The following is a 14,780-nucleotide window of genomic DNA, read 5'->3' as shown; positions in this document are numbered from 1 at the left end:
GTGGTACACCACATTTCTCAACATTCCTCCCAATATCAATGTGATGGAAAACTGGAAAGGGCTTTACAAATTGTACCCATTAACACCCACTGTCTATCGTACAGTGCTAATACTTAAACTACTGGCCCAACCAGAAATCAGCTTCAAATATTGTACCCATCTGAAGAAGCGAACCCGAACCCAGGTCTTCATTGTGACAACCGAAAGCTTTAAATACTGAGCTGCTGAACTACTTGAACCCTGGGGTCCCCTGCCATTTCCAGTGCAGTGATAGGATCGGTCATTCAAGGATCTCCTGGAGGATCCCCTGCTCTCACTTGGCAACTAAGGTATTCTCAGAGGTGCTCAGATCAGGGTTTGTCATTAGATTCCCGACCAGGGTCTAGTTCCTCAAAGCGATTCTAGTGCAAGGACAGTCGTAAGTCTATATTAAAGTATGGGAGTTACGATCATCTTAGCGCTACGATCGCTTTGTGGAACGGGCCCTCGATTTTAAATCAGGTGGTACTTAATTATTGATAATGTGTACCTAAGAAAAAATGGCATCCTAAAATGGACATTGTCTCCTTGCCATGTGATACAGTTTTACGCCTTCTTTTACTTTTATACATCTAAAATGAAAAATATCTGATCCCCATCCCTTGGTCAAAACTAAAAATATCTTTCAATGAGCAACAGAGTCACGCCACACAAAACATAATGTCAGCATATGCTACGTTTTAGAGGGCAGACAATCCGACAAGAAACCTTGTGTTCCATATTATTGATAGCTGGAATAGTGCTGAGTGCGGCGTAAAACTAACCTCACTCACTATTATTGACAGTGAAAAGTTTTTGGATACTTTTTAGGTCTTTGTTCTATATTTAGTTATTATCATTTCCGTTTTGAACATTTTATTGCATGATTTCTGTGCTTTGTAATTTCGGAAAATATTCCTGATTTTCTGATAGTTCCAATTTCCTTTTTTCAAAAATGTGGAATATTTTTATGAAAACGTGTGATGCTTCAATTAGTCAATGACTTTCTTTCCCAGATGATAACTTTGACCAAAAATATTGTGTAAACAGGGTAGATTATGTAGCTCATAGTGAAAATACAAGGACGAAATAAAAGTTTGACATATCAAAGCACCAGTCTGGTGCTGGCAACTGTAGTTATGTAGGGATGCACCTTGGGTTCAGACCCTTTTTGCCAGTATCCTAAAGTGAGCTTAACAAATGGGAAAGTGTTCCGGAGGTCTAAGGTACTGCAATCTGCAGAGCAAAATTGCATCCCATTGCTGTCTTAGGATCCCGTAACTGTTGGTTGAAATGAGTGAGTGAGTGAGTATAGTTTCACGCCGCTTTTAGCAATATTCTAACAATATCACGGCGGGGGACACCATAAATGAGTGAGTGAGTTTAGTTTTACGCCGCACTCAGCAATATTCCAGCTATATGGCGACGGTGTGTAAATAATCGAGTCTAGACCAGACAATCCAGTGATCAACAGCATCGACCTGCGCAATTGGGAACCGATGACATGTGTCAACCAAGCCAGCGAGCCTGACCAAACGATTCAGTTAGTCGCCTCTTACGACAAGCATGGGTAAGGTGCGTTCTCACAGTGCGACTTGTAGTAACAACTTGTAGCATGCAACACAGTTGCAGCGTGAGAACATCCAAATCGTAACGATGTAAAATCGCATACAACTAGTTGCAGCCAAGTTGTAAGACATAGGACTTGTCCTAATTCCTACTACAAGTCGCAAGCTCTCGACCAAACAAACCGCTTACATCTGTGTCCACCTAAGAGTGACGTCCCCTTTGTTTATGTTTACATCATGTCGGAGCCAGCCAGAAAAGATTGACCTCACAAGGGAATAAACCGAGCGGTTTATAGGTTTCTATTTGTCCCAGGAATGTCTATGGAATGTTCAACATGCCACATATTCCAAAAGGGACAACAGACTCGCCACGCAATATTTCAAAACACCATTCCCAACATTAAACGCTTTTGTTTGCATGAACATTTACATAAATGTTTCAATTTATATTTACATTTCCTAAATTTATATCCCACTAACACTTCTTGTACTCATTTGAATAATCACTAATGACACTCATTTATGAAGCTTCGCTCACTCAAGAACATCTACTGATTATCCCCCCTCATACTTGATGCAGAGTGCTTTTTCCTTAGTTCAAGGTGGTCAACGCGCGAAAGTAGGAATTACCATGACTTTTGATAATATTTTGTACTGATACGTACTTGAAACCTAACAGAATAGTTTGGATTCTTTACGAAATGAAATGGCAGTATCTGTGCTTCATTTACCCACCACATAACTTACCGCTTGTTAAATATGTATGGTAAGTGCCAGTTTCTCTCCAACAGGAATACTGTTTCTCATGGGGGTACACTTCTTCTCGATGTATGGAGAAATTTTCTCCAACAAAATGTCAAAATTCGCCTTGTCCATATTGAGAAAATTCTTCAGTGACCTTGGATCTTCCTGTTCAAGCTCTCGAAGAAGCGAGTTATACGCTCCAGCCGTGTTCCGCCTGAGAATCCAGTTATGGACCCACACAGATTTAGGCTTTGTCTTCTTTTTTTAAGCGACTGTGATATGTAGACCGACATTATCATGGCTAGCGTTTCTTCTTCACTCGACGAATCCATGTTGCTGAGTCATACGTGAGAATGTCGCAAGATACGAGTTGTATACGACTTAAAAAGTACACAAATAGCAAAGTCGTTACGATCTTTGTTGTTACTCAAAGTCGTATGCTACAAGTTGTTACTACAAGTCGCACCGTGAGAACGCACCTTTACTGAAGGTTCATTTTAACCCGGACCTTCACGGGTAAACACCAGAAATGGGCTTCACACACTGTGCCCATGTGGGGAATCAAACCCGGGGTGACGAGCCAACGCTTTAGCCATTAGGCTACCCCTGGTTGAAATGAAGACTTTCAGGCATGATCCTCTCTTTGTCTCTTCCATATTGTTGCTCTAGATTCTACTGAAGGATATATTGGAGACTAAACCTAATTCAGAATGAAATTCACATGAAACTGACACATTGCATGTGCGCGCGTGCGTGTGGATGCATGCGCATGCAAAATTCAGCCATTAAGTACAAAGACCCATGTCACCGAGCCTGTGCATCAGTTTAATCAAGTATTTTTTGTTTCTTGTTTCACGCCACACTCAGCAATATTCCAGCCAAATGGCAACAGTCAGTAATAATCAAGTCTGGGCCAGACAATCCAGTGATCCACAGCATGGCCATCGATCTGCACAATTGGGATACAATGATATGTGTCAACCCAGTCAGCGAGCCTGACCACCCGATCCTGTTAGTCACCTCTTACGACAAGCATGGGTTACCGGTACTGATTCTAACCCGGACCTTCACAGTAATCAAGTTTCTATCAGCATAGGTTGGTAGGGATCAGTTCTAACATGGAATCACCAGGGGGTTTAACTTAGGTGGCAAATATAATAAACAAGGTTGTAGTATTGTCAATCCTACCTGCCTACTTGCATGATATCTAGGATATCTTCAAGTCCCATGCAGGACTTGACAAATGTTTGGAAAAAAGAAACATGAGAAAAAAAAGCAGTGCTTGCAACAATTATATTTACATTTCAACTGTACATTCATACGGCTCAGTCACATATATTTACACAAAGAATTTTTACATATCACAATCTAAAAGTTCTCTAAGAAGCTAAATTACCAATGAAAATGGCACAATGTCATTTCAATTCTGCCTCCATCACCGATGTGTGGGCTTATCCCCAAAGTATTGAAGCCTTTTAGGGACATTTGTCATTTTTAGTAAATTTCAAATTAATATCTTGAAATTTCACCTTAAGAGCCCTAAAAGGTTTCCATACATGAACAAAGTCTGAGCCCAAACAATGACAATGCTTCAACACACCATGGAGCAGGTTAGTGCTCCAAGATAATTTTGTGGACCAGGGCCCCCGTTTCACAAAGCTCTCGCAGCGCTACGACAGTCGTAAGTCAGTGTTACCTTATAGGAGGTACGAATGCTACAAGAAAAGTTGAGATCTTAGGCTTACAAAAGCTTTGTGAAACGGGGCCCTGAACTGTGATCTCAGTCCAGAAACCCCCTATTGAGAACTGATCACACTGTTCTTTAACACTCCACAAGAGTGATAAATAATGAACCTGTACAATAAAGTAGTCAGCCAGCTTCTGAAAGCCTCTACCTAAACCGGGAACTTGTAGATATTTTCATGCCACCCAGGACACAACTTTACACAGGCAAATGACATCTCACAAATATTATCCATATTTACACCTAGACCATATCTGTATATTCTTAAAATGAACTCTTAAGCCCCTCAACCCAAACTGATCATTTTGACTCGTACCTTGGTCAGTTTAGGTAAATGATAATTTCCATTTCCTATCAAGATATGATTGTTCCCGGACAATATTGATAGACTATCTGCAAAACTAAAACAAGTTACCAGGGCCCACATGCATGAAACAATCTTCGCATGAGAAATATAATCTCAGATTTAAGATTGCTGTAGACCTAAGATCACTCTGATCCTAAAAGGCAAGATGCACTCACCTGCAACAACTAACACACGTTCATGCTCAGACAGATACACTAGTTAATAAAATCATGCTTTTTGTTCAATATCAGACAAGCTGATGGTGTAGAAAATGACAATGTCTGGAAATATCCAAAACAGACCACCATATCATAACACATACCTCATAATCAGGCATATTTGCCAAAAACTAATGTTTGTTTGTTTGTTTTTAAAAGAAAAGAAAAGAATTGTTTAGCCACAAACTGTTTAAATATTACCATTCACATTTGGTATTTGTTAGTGATAAAAGTAATAACAGACCAAGGCATCTCCCGGTGTGACTTGAAATAGGTACATATTGTTTGGATTATTTTTAAAATAATAAAGTTTTGATTACTGCTGTTTTAGTGAGTGAGTGAGCTTGTAGAATATTCCAGCAATATGTCGGCGGGGGCACCAGAAATGGGTTCACACATTGTATCAAACCTGGGTTTTCGGCATGGTGAACGCTTTATCCACCAGGCTCCCCCACTGCCACTGCCATTTGGAATATATACCCGATTTCAGAAGCGTTGTAATGTTAAGAACCTTTTGGCAACTGTTACAAGTGTTGGTTTGTGTTATTGTTAGAGAATATTTCATTTATGAATGTGATTGTGGGTGGTGTGCGAGAGTAATTTCAGATGGTTTGTGAGTGAGTGAGTTTAGTTTTACATCGCTTTTAGCAATATTCCAGCAATATCACGGCAGTGGACACCACAAATGGGTTTCACACATTGTACCCATGTGGGCAATCGAACCTGGGTCTTCAGCGTGAGGAGCGAACGCTTTAACCACAAGGCTTCCCTACCACAGCCTAGTGTAACAGTATCATTGTGGCTGGTGTATGAGCGTAAGGGGTTTTGTGGTGAATGCTTTACAGTCACAAATAAAACATCCTGTACTGGCTAATTCTAACAGATATAAAGAAGTTGAGAAGAGAAAAGGACACAGTAACATTTTTACATCCCACCCAGTAAACAACTGTCTCTAGACACACACACATTCAGCCAGGTACTAGCCCCATCATTCACTGAACTTTTTAGCTTTTATTCAGTTTTTTTCTTTAAAACGTCCATACCAATTTTATATTTCTGGTTTCTCTAATGACCAAATACTTAATTTTCTACTTTTTAAAAATAATGTTAAAATGTTGAAGATGCAGTTTGAACACATGCTGTTTAAAAACATCTTTTTAATTCCGTTTTTTTTTGGTTAAAAGAGTTTTGTGTTGAGGCAAGCAATCTAGCTGTGAACCAGTAGTGTCAAATAGCAATTCTTGACAGTACAGATGCACAGCAACTCAGCTGACGATGTGAAGCAGTCACAGGTACATTTGTGTCTATCATTCATATACATTTGTATCAACGGCTTGACAACTTTAAAATGCCCAGTTTGCACTTGGCAACAATCTGAGTCGCTTCGAGTCACGACACTTTTAGCTAGCACCACTTGTGAACTTTGAGCATCTTTTCAGTCAGTGCCACCAGGAAGTGTTGACTGTTGACGGCGAACGTTGCTAGGTCCACCACAAAGGCACCCGTGGCAATCCTCTGACATTGCTGTCCAGTACTACAGTCCCATACATGTATCTGAAACAACCACCATTACATCTTGCTTCACAAGCAAAAATATTCAATAAGAAGTTAGTTCTCAACAAAGTTTAAAAAGATCTGAGGATGACCCATTGCTAGGCACTTTAGGGCAACTATATATCTAAACATTGCAACACAGCATTTGAAAATACAAAGAATAAATAAAGATAGCATCAATTTTGTTTATATGTGATTTTTCTAAATTCTTCGTGTTCACACAAAATACTTTTTTCTGAAATTCACACAATCATGTGCCTGATGTGCCATGTAAACCATTATTTCATTATCCCATGGTCAAAGGGGAGACAACTCTTGCTATTCCAACTATTTATGACCCAACAACCATCTCATGAATTAGTCACTTTACAAAATGTTTGGCACAAATCAGATTCTTATATAACTTATTACTTTTTATTATTATTTCTTTTGATCTTCATGGTTCTTCTCCTTCTTCACATTTACTCAAAATATGGAATTCTTTAAAGTTAAAAATTCTCCCAATGATGAGACAGTCTAAATAAACTTAGGCTCAGTATTATTATTCTTTGAGAGGCATTTAGAAGTTGGAGCAGTAAGGAAGGATAACAATGGCTGTAATATTGCCGACGCGAAGTAAAATTTTAACTCACTCACTCACTTGCTTGATAACAGTGTTAGAACCTACACCGAAACGTCGCTCTCACAGCAATAAAGAAGTTGTTCATCCATAAATTGTTATCCTTCCTCAGTATTATTCGTTACACTGCTTATACTGAGTCTAACAAACCTAGTAGGTCATGATATCTAACCTTTTTGATTGACCAATCAGAACACAGCTAACCAAATCACGGGAGTTGACATTCGCACATACCTTTTGAACTTTTACCTCAAAAAAGTTTGTACCCGAACGATTCCGAATGCTATTTTTCATACGATAGCTCCAGAGTGATGTGCATGAAGCATGCCACAAGTAAACAGTCGCTGAAAATACTGTATTTGTCAATATTCAAGGATGACATATTAGCTAATGGTAACCATGTCATCAGAAAGCCTTAAGCCTATACAGTAGAATACTTTTATAACGAACACGGATATAACGAACTGACGGCTACAGCGAACTGTTTTAGATGTCCCGAATAAACCTCTGTATATTATCATATAAAAATGTCTTGAATAACAAATTCTCTATAACGAACTTAATGGCTATAGCGAACTGATTTGCAATCCCCGGGAGTCCCAGTTAACGCTTATTAAGGGTGAGAATAACGAACTAAGCAAACTCAAGCAGTGTCAATTAGTGGTGCTCACTTTGAAATCTGACCTATAAGATGCAACACTTGCAATCCCAGACAGGTATCAGCTAAATGCCGGTTAAAGTTCATCAGTCCTGACCTCGCAGTGATTGGTTAACTTCTCAGCTGCGGGTTACCTCGAAAACATGACATGGCATGAACAGTGATGAAACAGACCAGGCCCCTCCTTCGTTTGCTGATGCCAATATGGCGCTTCAAACATTGAAGAACTTTCTAGTTTTGCAGAAGACAACTGATATGTCTTCATTTGATTCACTTGCCGATTTGAATGAGGCTGTAGCACGTATGCAGTCGGTCAAGCGTGGACAAAGTAAGATCACAGACTTTGTAGTGAAACGAATGTAACTGTCGGTCAAGCGTGGACAAAGTAAGATCACAGACTTTGTAGTGAAACGAATGTAACTGTCGGTCAAGCGTGGACAAAGTAAGATGACTTTGTAGTGAAACGAATGTAACTGTCGGTCAAGCGTGGACAAAGTAAGATCACAGACTTTGTAGTGAAACGAATGTAACTGTCGGTCAAGCGTGGACAAAGTAAGATCACAGACTTTGTAGTGAAACGAATGTAACTGTCGTATGAATGAATGAATAAAGTGAGTAGGAATGTATCGTACTGTACAGTATGTCTTTATTGTTCTTTCAGTGGAATTTCGTGAATAGCGAACTACGGATATAACGAACTAATTTCAGTGGTCCCTTGGAGTTCGTTATAAAGGTATTTTACTGTATACTGCAGGTCAAATATCTGAGTTTTATCCGGGTTTTCGTTCGTAGAGAGATCAGTGTCAGTGACCGGGGAAGTTTGTATGTCCGCCGAACCCTAAAGAGTAGCCGTTGTCAGATTGAATCCGCTCGGCCGTCTTGCATTTGACTGGACGGTCATAGGTTGCTCAAAGGTTAGCTGACGCAACCTTCTACTAGGGTTTGTTAGACTCAGTATAGCAGTGTAACGAATAATACTGAGCCTAAGTTTACTTAGACTGAATGATGAGACTGATGTGCTATGTTAACCCTCCATTTTGGTGGACTCTGGTCAAAGGGGAGATAACTCTTGCAATTTCAACTCTCATACCTAGACCCACGGCAACTCATAGCCCAGCACAGCACAAAGTCATGAGCACAGATCAGATACATGCATTAATACCGACATTATTCATAATATTCATCATAACCAACTCACAGCATTTGAAGTCTCATCTCCAGCACAAACCAGCAGTTTGTTGGGATCACTGGGGTTTGGGATGAGTGCAGACCTGGATAATACAGATTGTGTCCTGCCTCCCTGGAAGGTGTGCACAACGTCACACGAGCACAGGTTGTCTGTCACGGCAGGATCTGTGCTGAGGTTGCTGCACGACATCTCACACAGCTGGGGGAGAAATGGAGAAAGAGAATGACCTGATTTGTTAGGGTACAGAACGACAGCCAGACAAAATACCTGACTATTAGAACTGTGACGATACATCGTAGTATCGATAATCGTGATACAGTATCTGACGATAAATATATCGATACTTTTGTTCGTATCGTGATATGTATCGTTGACCTTAAAATTGTTAATGTTCACTAGAAATTGACGGTTATGTAAAAATTTACACTGTTACTTGCGATCAAAATATACATTTATATGAGAAAATAACTAAAGATAGCATATCGTGATATGCATTGAATCGAATCGTATCGTTCCAAGATAATGTGATACGTATCGTATCGTCACACCTCTACTGACTATCCAATGATTGACATCATGAGCACAATCATCTACACAATGTGGGATGGTCAGTGAGCCTGAGTAAGTGAGTGAGTATAGATTTATGCCACTTTTAGCAATATTCCAGGCAGGGGGACACCAGATATGGGTTTCACCTATTGTACCCATGTGGGGAATTGAAACTGGGTCTTTGGTGTGATGAGAAACACTTTATCCACTGGGGCACCCCACCGCCCCTCAATGAGCCTGACCACATGATCCCATTTATAACCATGAAAGCATGGGTTGCTGAAGGCCAATTTGCCCCAAATTATTTACAGGTTGGCTATGGCAGGTTCTATTGCTGACCAATAGGTGACACTTGCACTATAATCATGATTTATCTGTCCCAATATGATTCTCGGAAGACAACTCCTGTCAGGAGAACTATATATGATCAGTCACTAAGTGTCAAGGCTTCTAAATTTTTAGTCCATGAAAGTTTAACACTTTAAATCCAACAAGGGAGTTTTCAGCTTTAAGTGATGTCATGACACAATGGTAACCCATGACATGACAGTGGCCGGCAAGGTCTGTGATGCCATTTCAATGTAGCATTATCTGCAAGAGATATCTCACCCAAGCAATATCTCCTGAGGAAGTCAAACATTTTCTTTATCAAACTTGATAAGTACATGTATCAACCTAAAGTGTACCACTTTGCCTAGTGGTTAAAGCGTTCGCTCGTCATGCTGAAGACTCAGGTTCGATTCTCTAAATGGGCAGAGATGCCAGCCCAATTAGTATTTTGGCCAAAAACAGATGTGAAAATTAGTATTTTTTTGGCTAAAAGTAGTATTAACTTTAACAAAGAATTTTCATATTGAATAAAAAACGTAAATATATAGTCTAAGACCTTGTTATTAACATTGTACTCACCTAAATCAGTAGCAAGTATCCACATATAGCTTGATACTGAATAAAATGTGGTTGAAATTTACTGTGCATGGTACGTATGCTATTTGATAATTTAATGTATTATTTTTAAAAATTCATAATTTTTACTGCTATCATAGTCACATATTCTGTGTTGTTTTTTCGTAATGAATAGGATAAAATCGTATGGGTTGCATGGGTACAATGTGTGAAGCCTATTTCTGGTGTCCCCTGCCGTGATATTGCTGGAGCATTGCTAGAAGCAGAGTAAAACTTACCTTACTTATACATTGCTCAAACGTGATAGTACATGTATCAAGTTACACTGTGTCACTACATACCTGGTGCCTGACCATAGCGTGTTTAGCTGTAGGTCGGAAACTGGCTAGCAGATGGCGGGTGTGGTTATCAAAGCTTAAGCTTGTTAAACTTCCTGAAAAGAGAAAATAATGTCACAGCATATCAGTAAAAGGTATGTAACTGAACTGTTGGTGTGAAGGGTAGTTGACATGTTCAGGGATGAGATTGAAGTTTTGAGAAAAACTCTGAAAACTAGCCGGGGGGATTAGCATCTATCAGATTTAGACGATTCACAAAATGACCCTTGGCCTTATGAAATTCCCAGAATTCCGTGGATCCGCGGAAAATTCGCATCCCTGCATGTTGACCTTAAGAGTTTCACATTGCTTAAGGGACAGTGGTTAAAGCGTTCACTCATCACGCTGAAGACTAGGGTTCGATTCCCCACATGGGTACAATGGGTACAAATTTGTATGTCAAATGCACTCTGTATATTAGATGGGGAATGTGAGATCATTGTCCAGAGCAGAAGAATCTTACTCCCAAGCCTTTGGTGAATAGGGCATCCCTTTGCAAAGGACAAAAAAGTTCACAGTTATGAGTATTACCCATGACATTTCAATAAAGAAATTGAAGAAAAACATGAAATGCCAATAGATAAATCTCGCTAAACGCAACCTATTTTTTCTCTCCCATGTGTCTATTGCAATAGATCATTTAAAAACACCAAGAATGAATAACGATATATGCACTTTTGATTTTTGTGTGTTTTTTCTCATTCATCATGTTCACAAAAAATAATGCTTCTGAAATTCACACAACAACGTGCCTGATGTGCTGTAATGCTCCATTTTCCCAGACACTGGTCAAAGGGGAAACAACTCCTACAATTTTAACTTCTCCTATGGTCAAAAGGGGAGACAACTCTTGCTATTCTGACATCCATGCTATGACTATAACCAATCAGTCATCTTATAAATTAGTCACTTTATAAAATCTTCAGCACAAATCAATAGTTGCTTTAATATCAACCAATGGAACACTGACATAACTTCAACTTTCCAATAAACATTAAAAATCTGTGATGAGTGAGTGATTATTGCTCCACACTGTATCTGAGCGAGTGTGTTAGTTTAGTTGTACTCCGCACTCAGCAATATTCCAGCCATATTGTGGCGGTCTGTAAATAATCGAGTCTGGACCAGACAATCCAGTGATCAACAGCATGAGCACCAATCCAGTTAGTCGCCTCTTACGACAAGCATGGGTTACTGAAGACCAATTCTAACCCTGATCTTCAAGGGTAATCACACTAGATCTGCAATGATGCAGCTGTTCTAAATGATCAGCTGTTCTAAGTGATGACATGATAAACCAGTAAACTGCACCCACCTTCCAGCGGCAGGAAGTTTAACCTGGGCTGTTCTGTTCCCTTGTTCTCAAAGAAACTTGTTCTGTCCAGCTGTCCCACGACCAGACCTCCTGGTCTGGAAACAATCAAGTCTACAGTTAAACCACAAACCATCACGCACTGGAGCTATCTTTATTCAGTCCTGGATTCTCTCTTATGATGAATCTCATTATTCAGACAGATCTGCCATTTTGCATCCCACATGAACTCGCACATTCATACAGCATCTATTATATATATATTAGTGGAACTATTTGATGCAACATTATGCAGGTCGCAAAACTCTGACCACCATAAGACACTGTAACTGTAAGTGTAATTATTTACACTCAGCAATATTCCAGCTATTTGGCAGTGGTCTGTAAATAATTGAATCTGGATCAGACAATCCAGTGATCAATAGCATGAACACCATTCTACGCAACTGGGATATGATGACATGTGTCAATCAAGTCAGCGAGCCTGACCACCCGATCCTGTTAGTCGCCTCTTATGACAAGCATGGGTTACTGAAGACCATTTCTAACCTCAATCTTCACAGGTCGTAAGCGTATTTAAGGCACATAATGCAATAATATCTAGAACTTAGCCTGAGAGAAGGAAAATTATTTGTACTCAGTACCAGTTAAGAAGGGAATATCAATCATTAAATTCCATGTCTTTTTATTGCTTTCGGAGACACTAGTATCCTTGCGGGTATTATTAGGTAGTTGATGAGCTGAAACATTTGAAACAACATCAGTTCCAAATCATATTCTGATGTATCCAATACATTGAAACTTGTAATTCTGAAAAACATATGCGCTGGAAATGATGCTTATCTTCGGACCATAAAAACTGTCAACCATAATTTCAAGAGCCTGTATCATCATAATTTTACAAGCATATAACTGCACCTGGTCAAGAGAAACCAGTGGTCAATAAGATTAACATCAATCACTTGACACTCATTGTAATTCTAATAGCCTAACATACATTATCATCATCATACAAAAAATCAACTATCATAACTAATGGTTAATAGCATGAGCACCAATTGGAAGACACTGACAGCCATTGGAAGACTACAATCACATGTATACATTACCAGAAGATCAACTATCATTACCAGTGGTCAATAGCATGAGTACCAATCACTTGACAGCCATTGGAAGACTACAATCACATGTATACATTACCACCACAGTACAGAAGATCAACTATCATTACCAGTGGTCAATAGCATGAGCACCAATCACTTGACAGCCATTGGAAGACTACAATCACATGTATACATTACCACCACAGTACAGAAGATCAACAATCATTACCAGTGTTTAATAGCATGAGCACCAATCACTTGACAGCCATTGGAAGACTTCAATCACATGTATACATTACCACCACAATACAGAAGATCAACAATCATTACCAGTGGTCAATACCATGAACACCAATTCATTTGACAGCAGCTCCATTGAAAGATTACAGTTACATACACACATTATCATAACTACAGAAAATCAACTATCATTACTAGTGACCAATAGAATGAATACCAATCATTGGAAGACAACAATCGCAAACAATATGTCACGACATAAACAAGCCCACTACTCAGTTTACTATACCTTTACAATAAGCATGGCTTCAAGAGATCTATACTGGACAAAATAAGTTAGGGATATTGGTATTTTAATGATTGATATGTCATCAGTGTGTCAATGAATGAATAGATCATTATTCATAATTTCAAAATGTGCATATATCCCTAACTATTTTTGTCCAGGATATATTGGTATGCAATCCCTAAATGGCTTGTTGGCCAGGAGTCCAATATACACAGACTGTTTACCTGAATATTGCAGTGTGGTCCCTAGGTATGTACTGCATGGCCACGACGGGAGACTTGCTGCCCCCAGTGTTCAGTTGCTGCACATGGGTTTGCGTGTTGCGGATGTCGTACTCCAGCACAGAGCCGTTCATCAGGCCTGTGTAGAAGTAGTTGGGGTCGTCATTGTTCCACACGCAGCTCCACACTGGTACAGGGGTCTGGTATCTGTGGACACAGATGTAGTTGTCAGGTGGACAGAGTTTGATGTGTCAGGGTGTGAGATGTGTGAGAGTGATGCAAGTGTGAGCGTGTCAACAATATTCCAGCTACACGATGACAGTTCATGGATAAGGGATCTCAGAATCTGACAATCTAGTGATATCATGAGCATTGCTCTTGGATACAAAGCTAGCCTCAAGCAAGTCAGCCAGACAGACCACCCAATCCCAAAGACGCCTCTTAAGACAAGCATTGTTGCTGAAGACTAGCTCTGATCCCGGGGGCCGATCCACAAAGCGCTCGTAACGTTATGACCTATCGTAACTCTAATATTTATCATAGGCTTCAGATGACATAGTGCAAATAACATTTTGTGGATAGGGTCAATGATCTTCAAGAGGAATGTTTGGAGGTATTACCACCACAGTCAGCAGTAGTACTAGAGTGGGTTTTTTGCATCAGATGCGGCTTAGAGGCTTATTTGTGGGAATAAAGCCTCCCAGCCCCCCTTAAAAACATAGCGAGAACCATCCTTCAATGTGCCAGTTCAAATATAAAAATAACAAAAGCCCTCTGTGGCCACAACCCACGGAGGGAGAAATTGGTGTTTTGACCAGAGACCCGCCTGGTCCCTGGTCTGATGATGTTTGGTGTGCTGGTATTTCTCCCATGGGGTTGTGGTCGACTGCGCTCTCCCTGAGAGCTCCGTGGTTTTTTTTTCGAACGGTAGGCTTCGAACCTCGGTCACATCTCTGCTCCGTCTGTAGTAGCGCAAAGGATGTCTGAAACCCGTCATTCCACTTCCGCTTCAATACTTTGTGCACGTTTGGTGTCTTTTTCACCTCGAATCCATGTCTCATAAAATACAAACACGATGCCCGCAGGTAGTTTGAAGAACGCTGAATACGATACATTAGTCGACGA

The 14,780-nt window shown here is 39.9% G+C and overlaps 1 protein-coding gene across 2 annotated transcripts in view; it reads right to left on the bottom strand.

Annotated features, from left to right (window-relative positions):
* Window positions 1–3,604: 3,604 nt before the first annotated feature.
* Window positions 3,605–14,780, bottom strand: part of LOC124256163 (E3 ubiquitin-protein ligase RFWD3-like) — a 38,462-nt gene continuing 27,286 nt past the window's right edge. For both annotated transcript variants that reach the window (XM_046690118.1, XM_046690120.1), the window contains exons 12-16: window positions 13,659–13,862; window positions 11,806–11,900; window positions 10,455–10,546; window positions 8,668–8,856; window positions 3,605–6,192 (exon numbers count right to left, since the gene is read on the bottom strand). In XM_046690118.1, the coding sequence (XP_046546074.1) occupies window positions 6,043–6,192; window positions 8,668–8,856; window positions 10,455–10,546; window positions 11,806–11,900; window positions 13,659–13,862 (730 nt within the window). In that variant the 3' untranslated portion in view covers window positions 3,605–6,042. The remainder of the gene's footprint in view (window positions 6,193–8,667; window positions 8,857–10,454; window positions 10,547–11,805; window positions 11,901–13,658; window positions 13,863–14,780) is intronic.

The sequence above is a fragment of the Haliotis rubra genome, unplaced genomic scaffold, assembly GCF_003918875.1.
Source record: "Haliotis rubra isolate DU_JTF1 unplaced genomic scaffold, ASM391887v1 Scf62, whole genome shotgun sequence".
Lineage (NCBI taxonomy): Eukaryota > Metazoa > Mollusca > Gastropoda > Lepetellida > Haliotidae > Haliotis > Haliotis rubra.
This window is presented reverse-complemented; position numbering and strand designations above follow the sequence as displayed.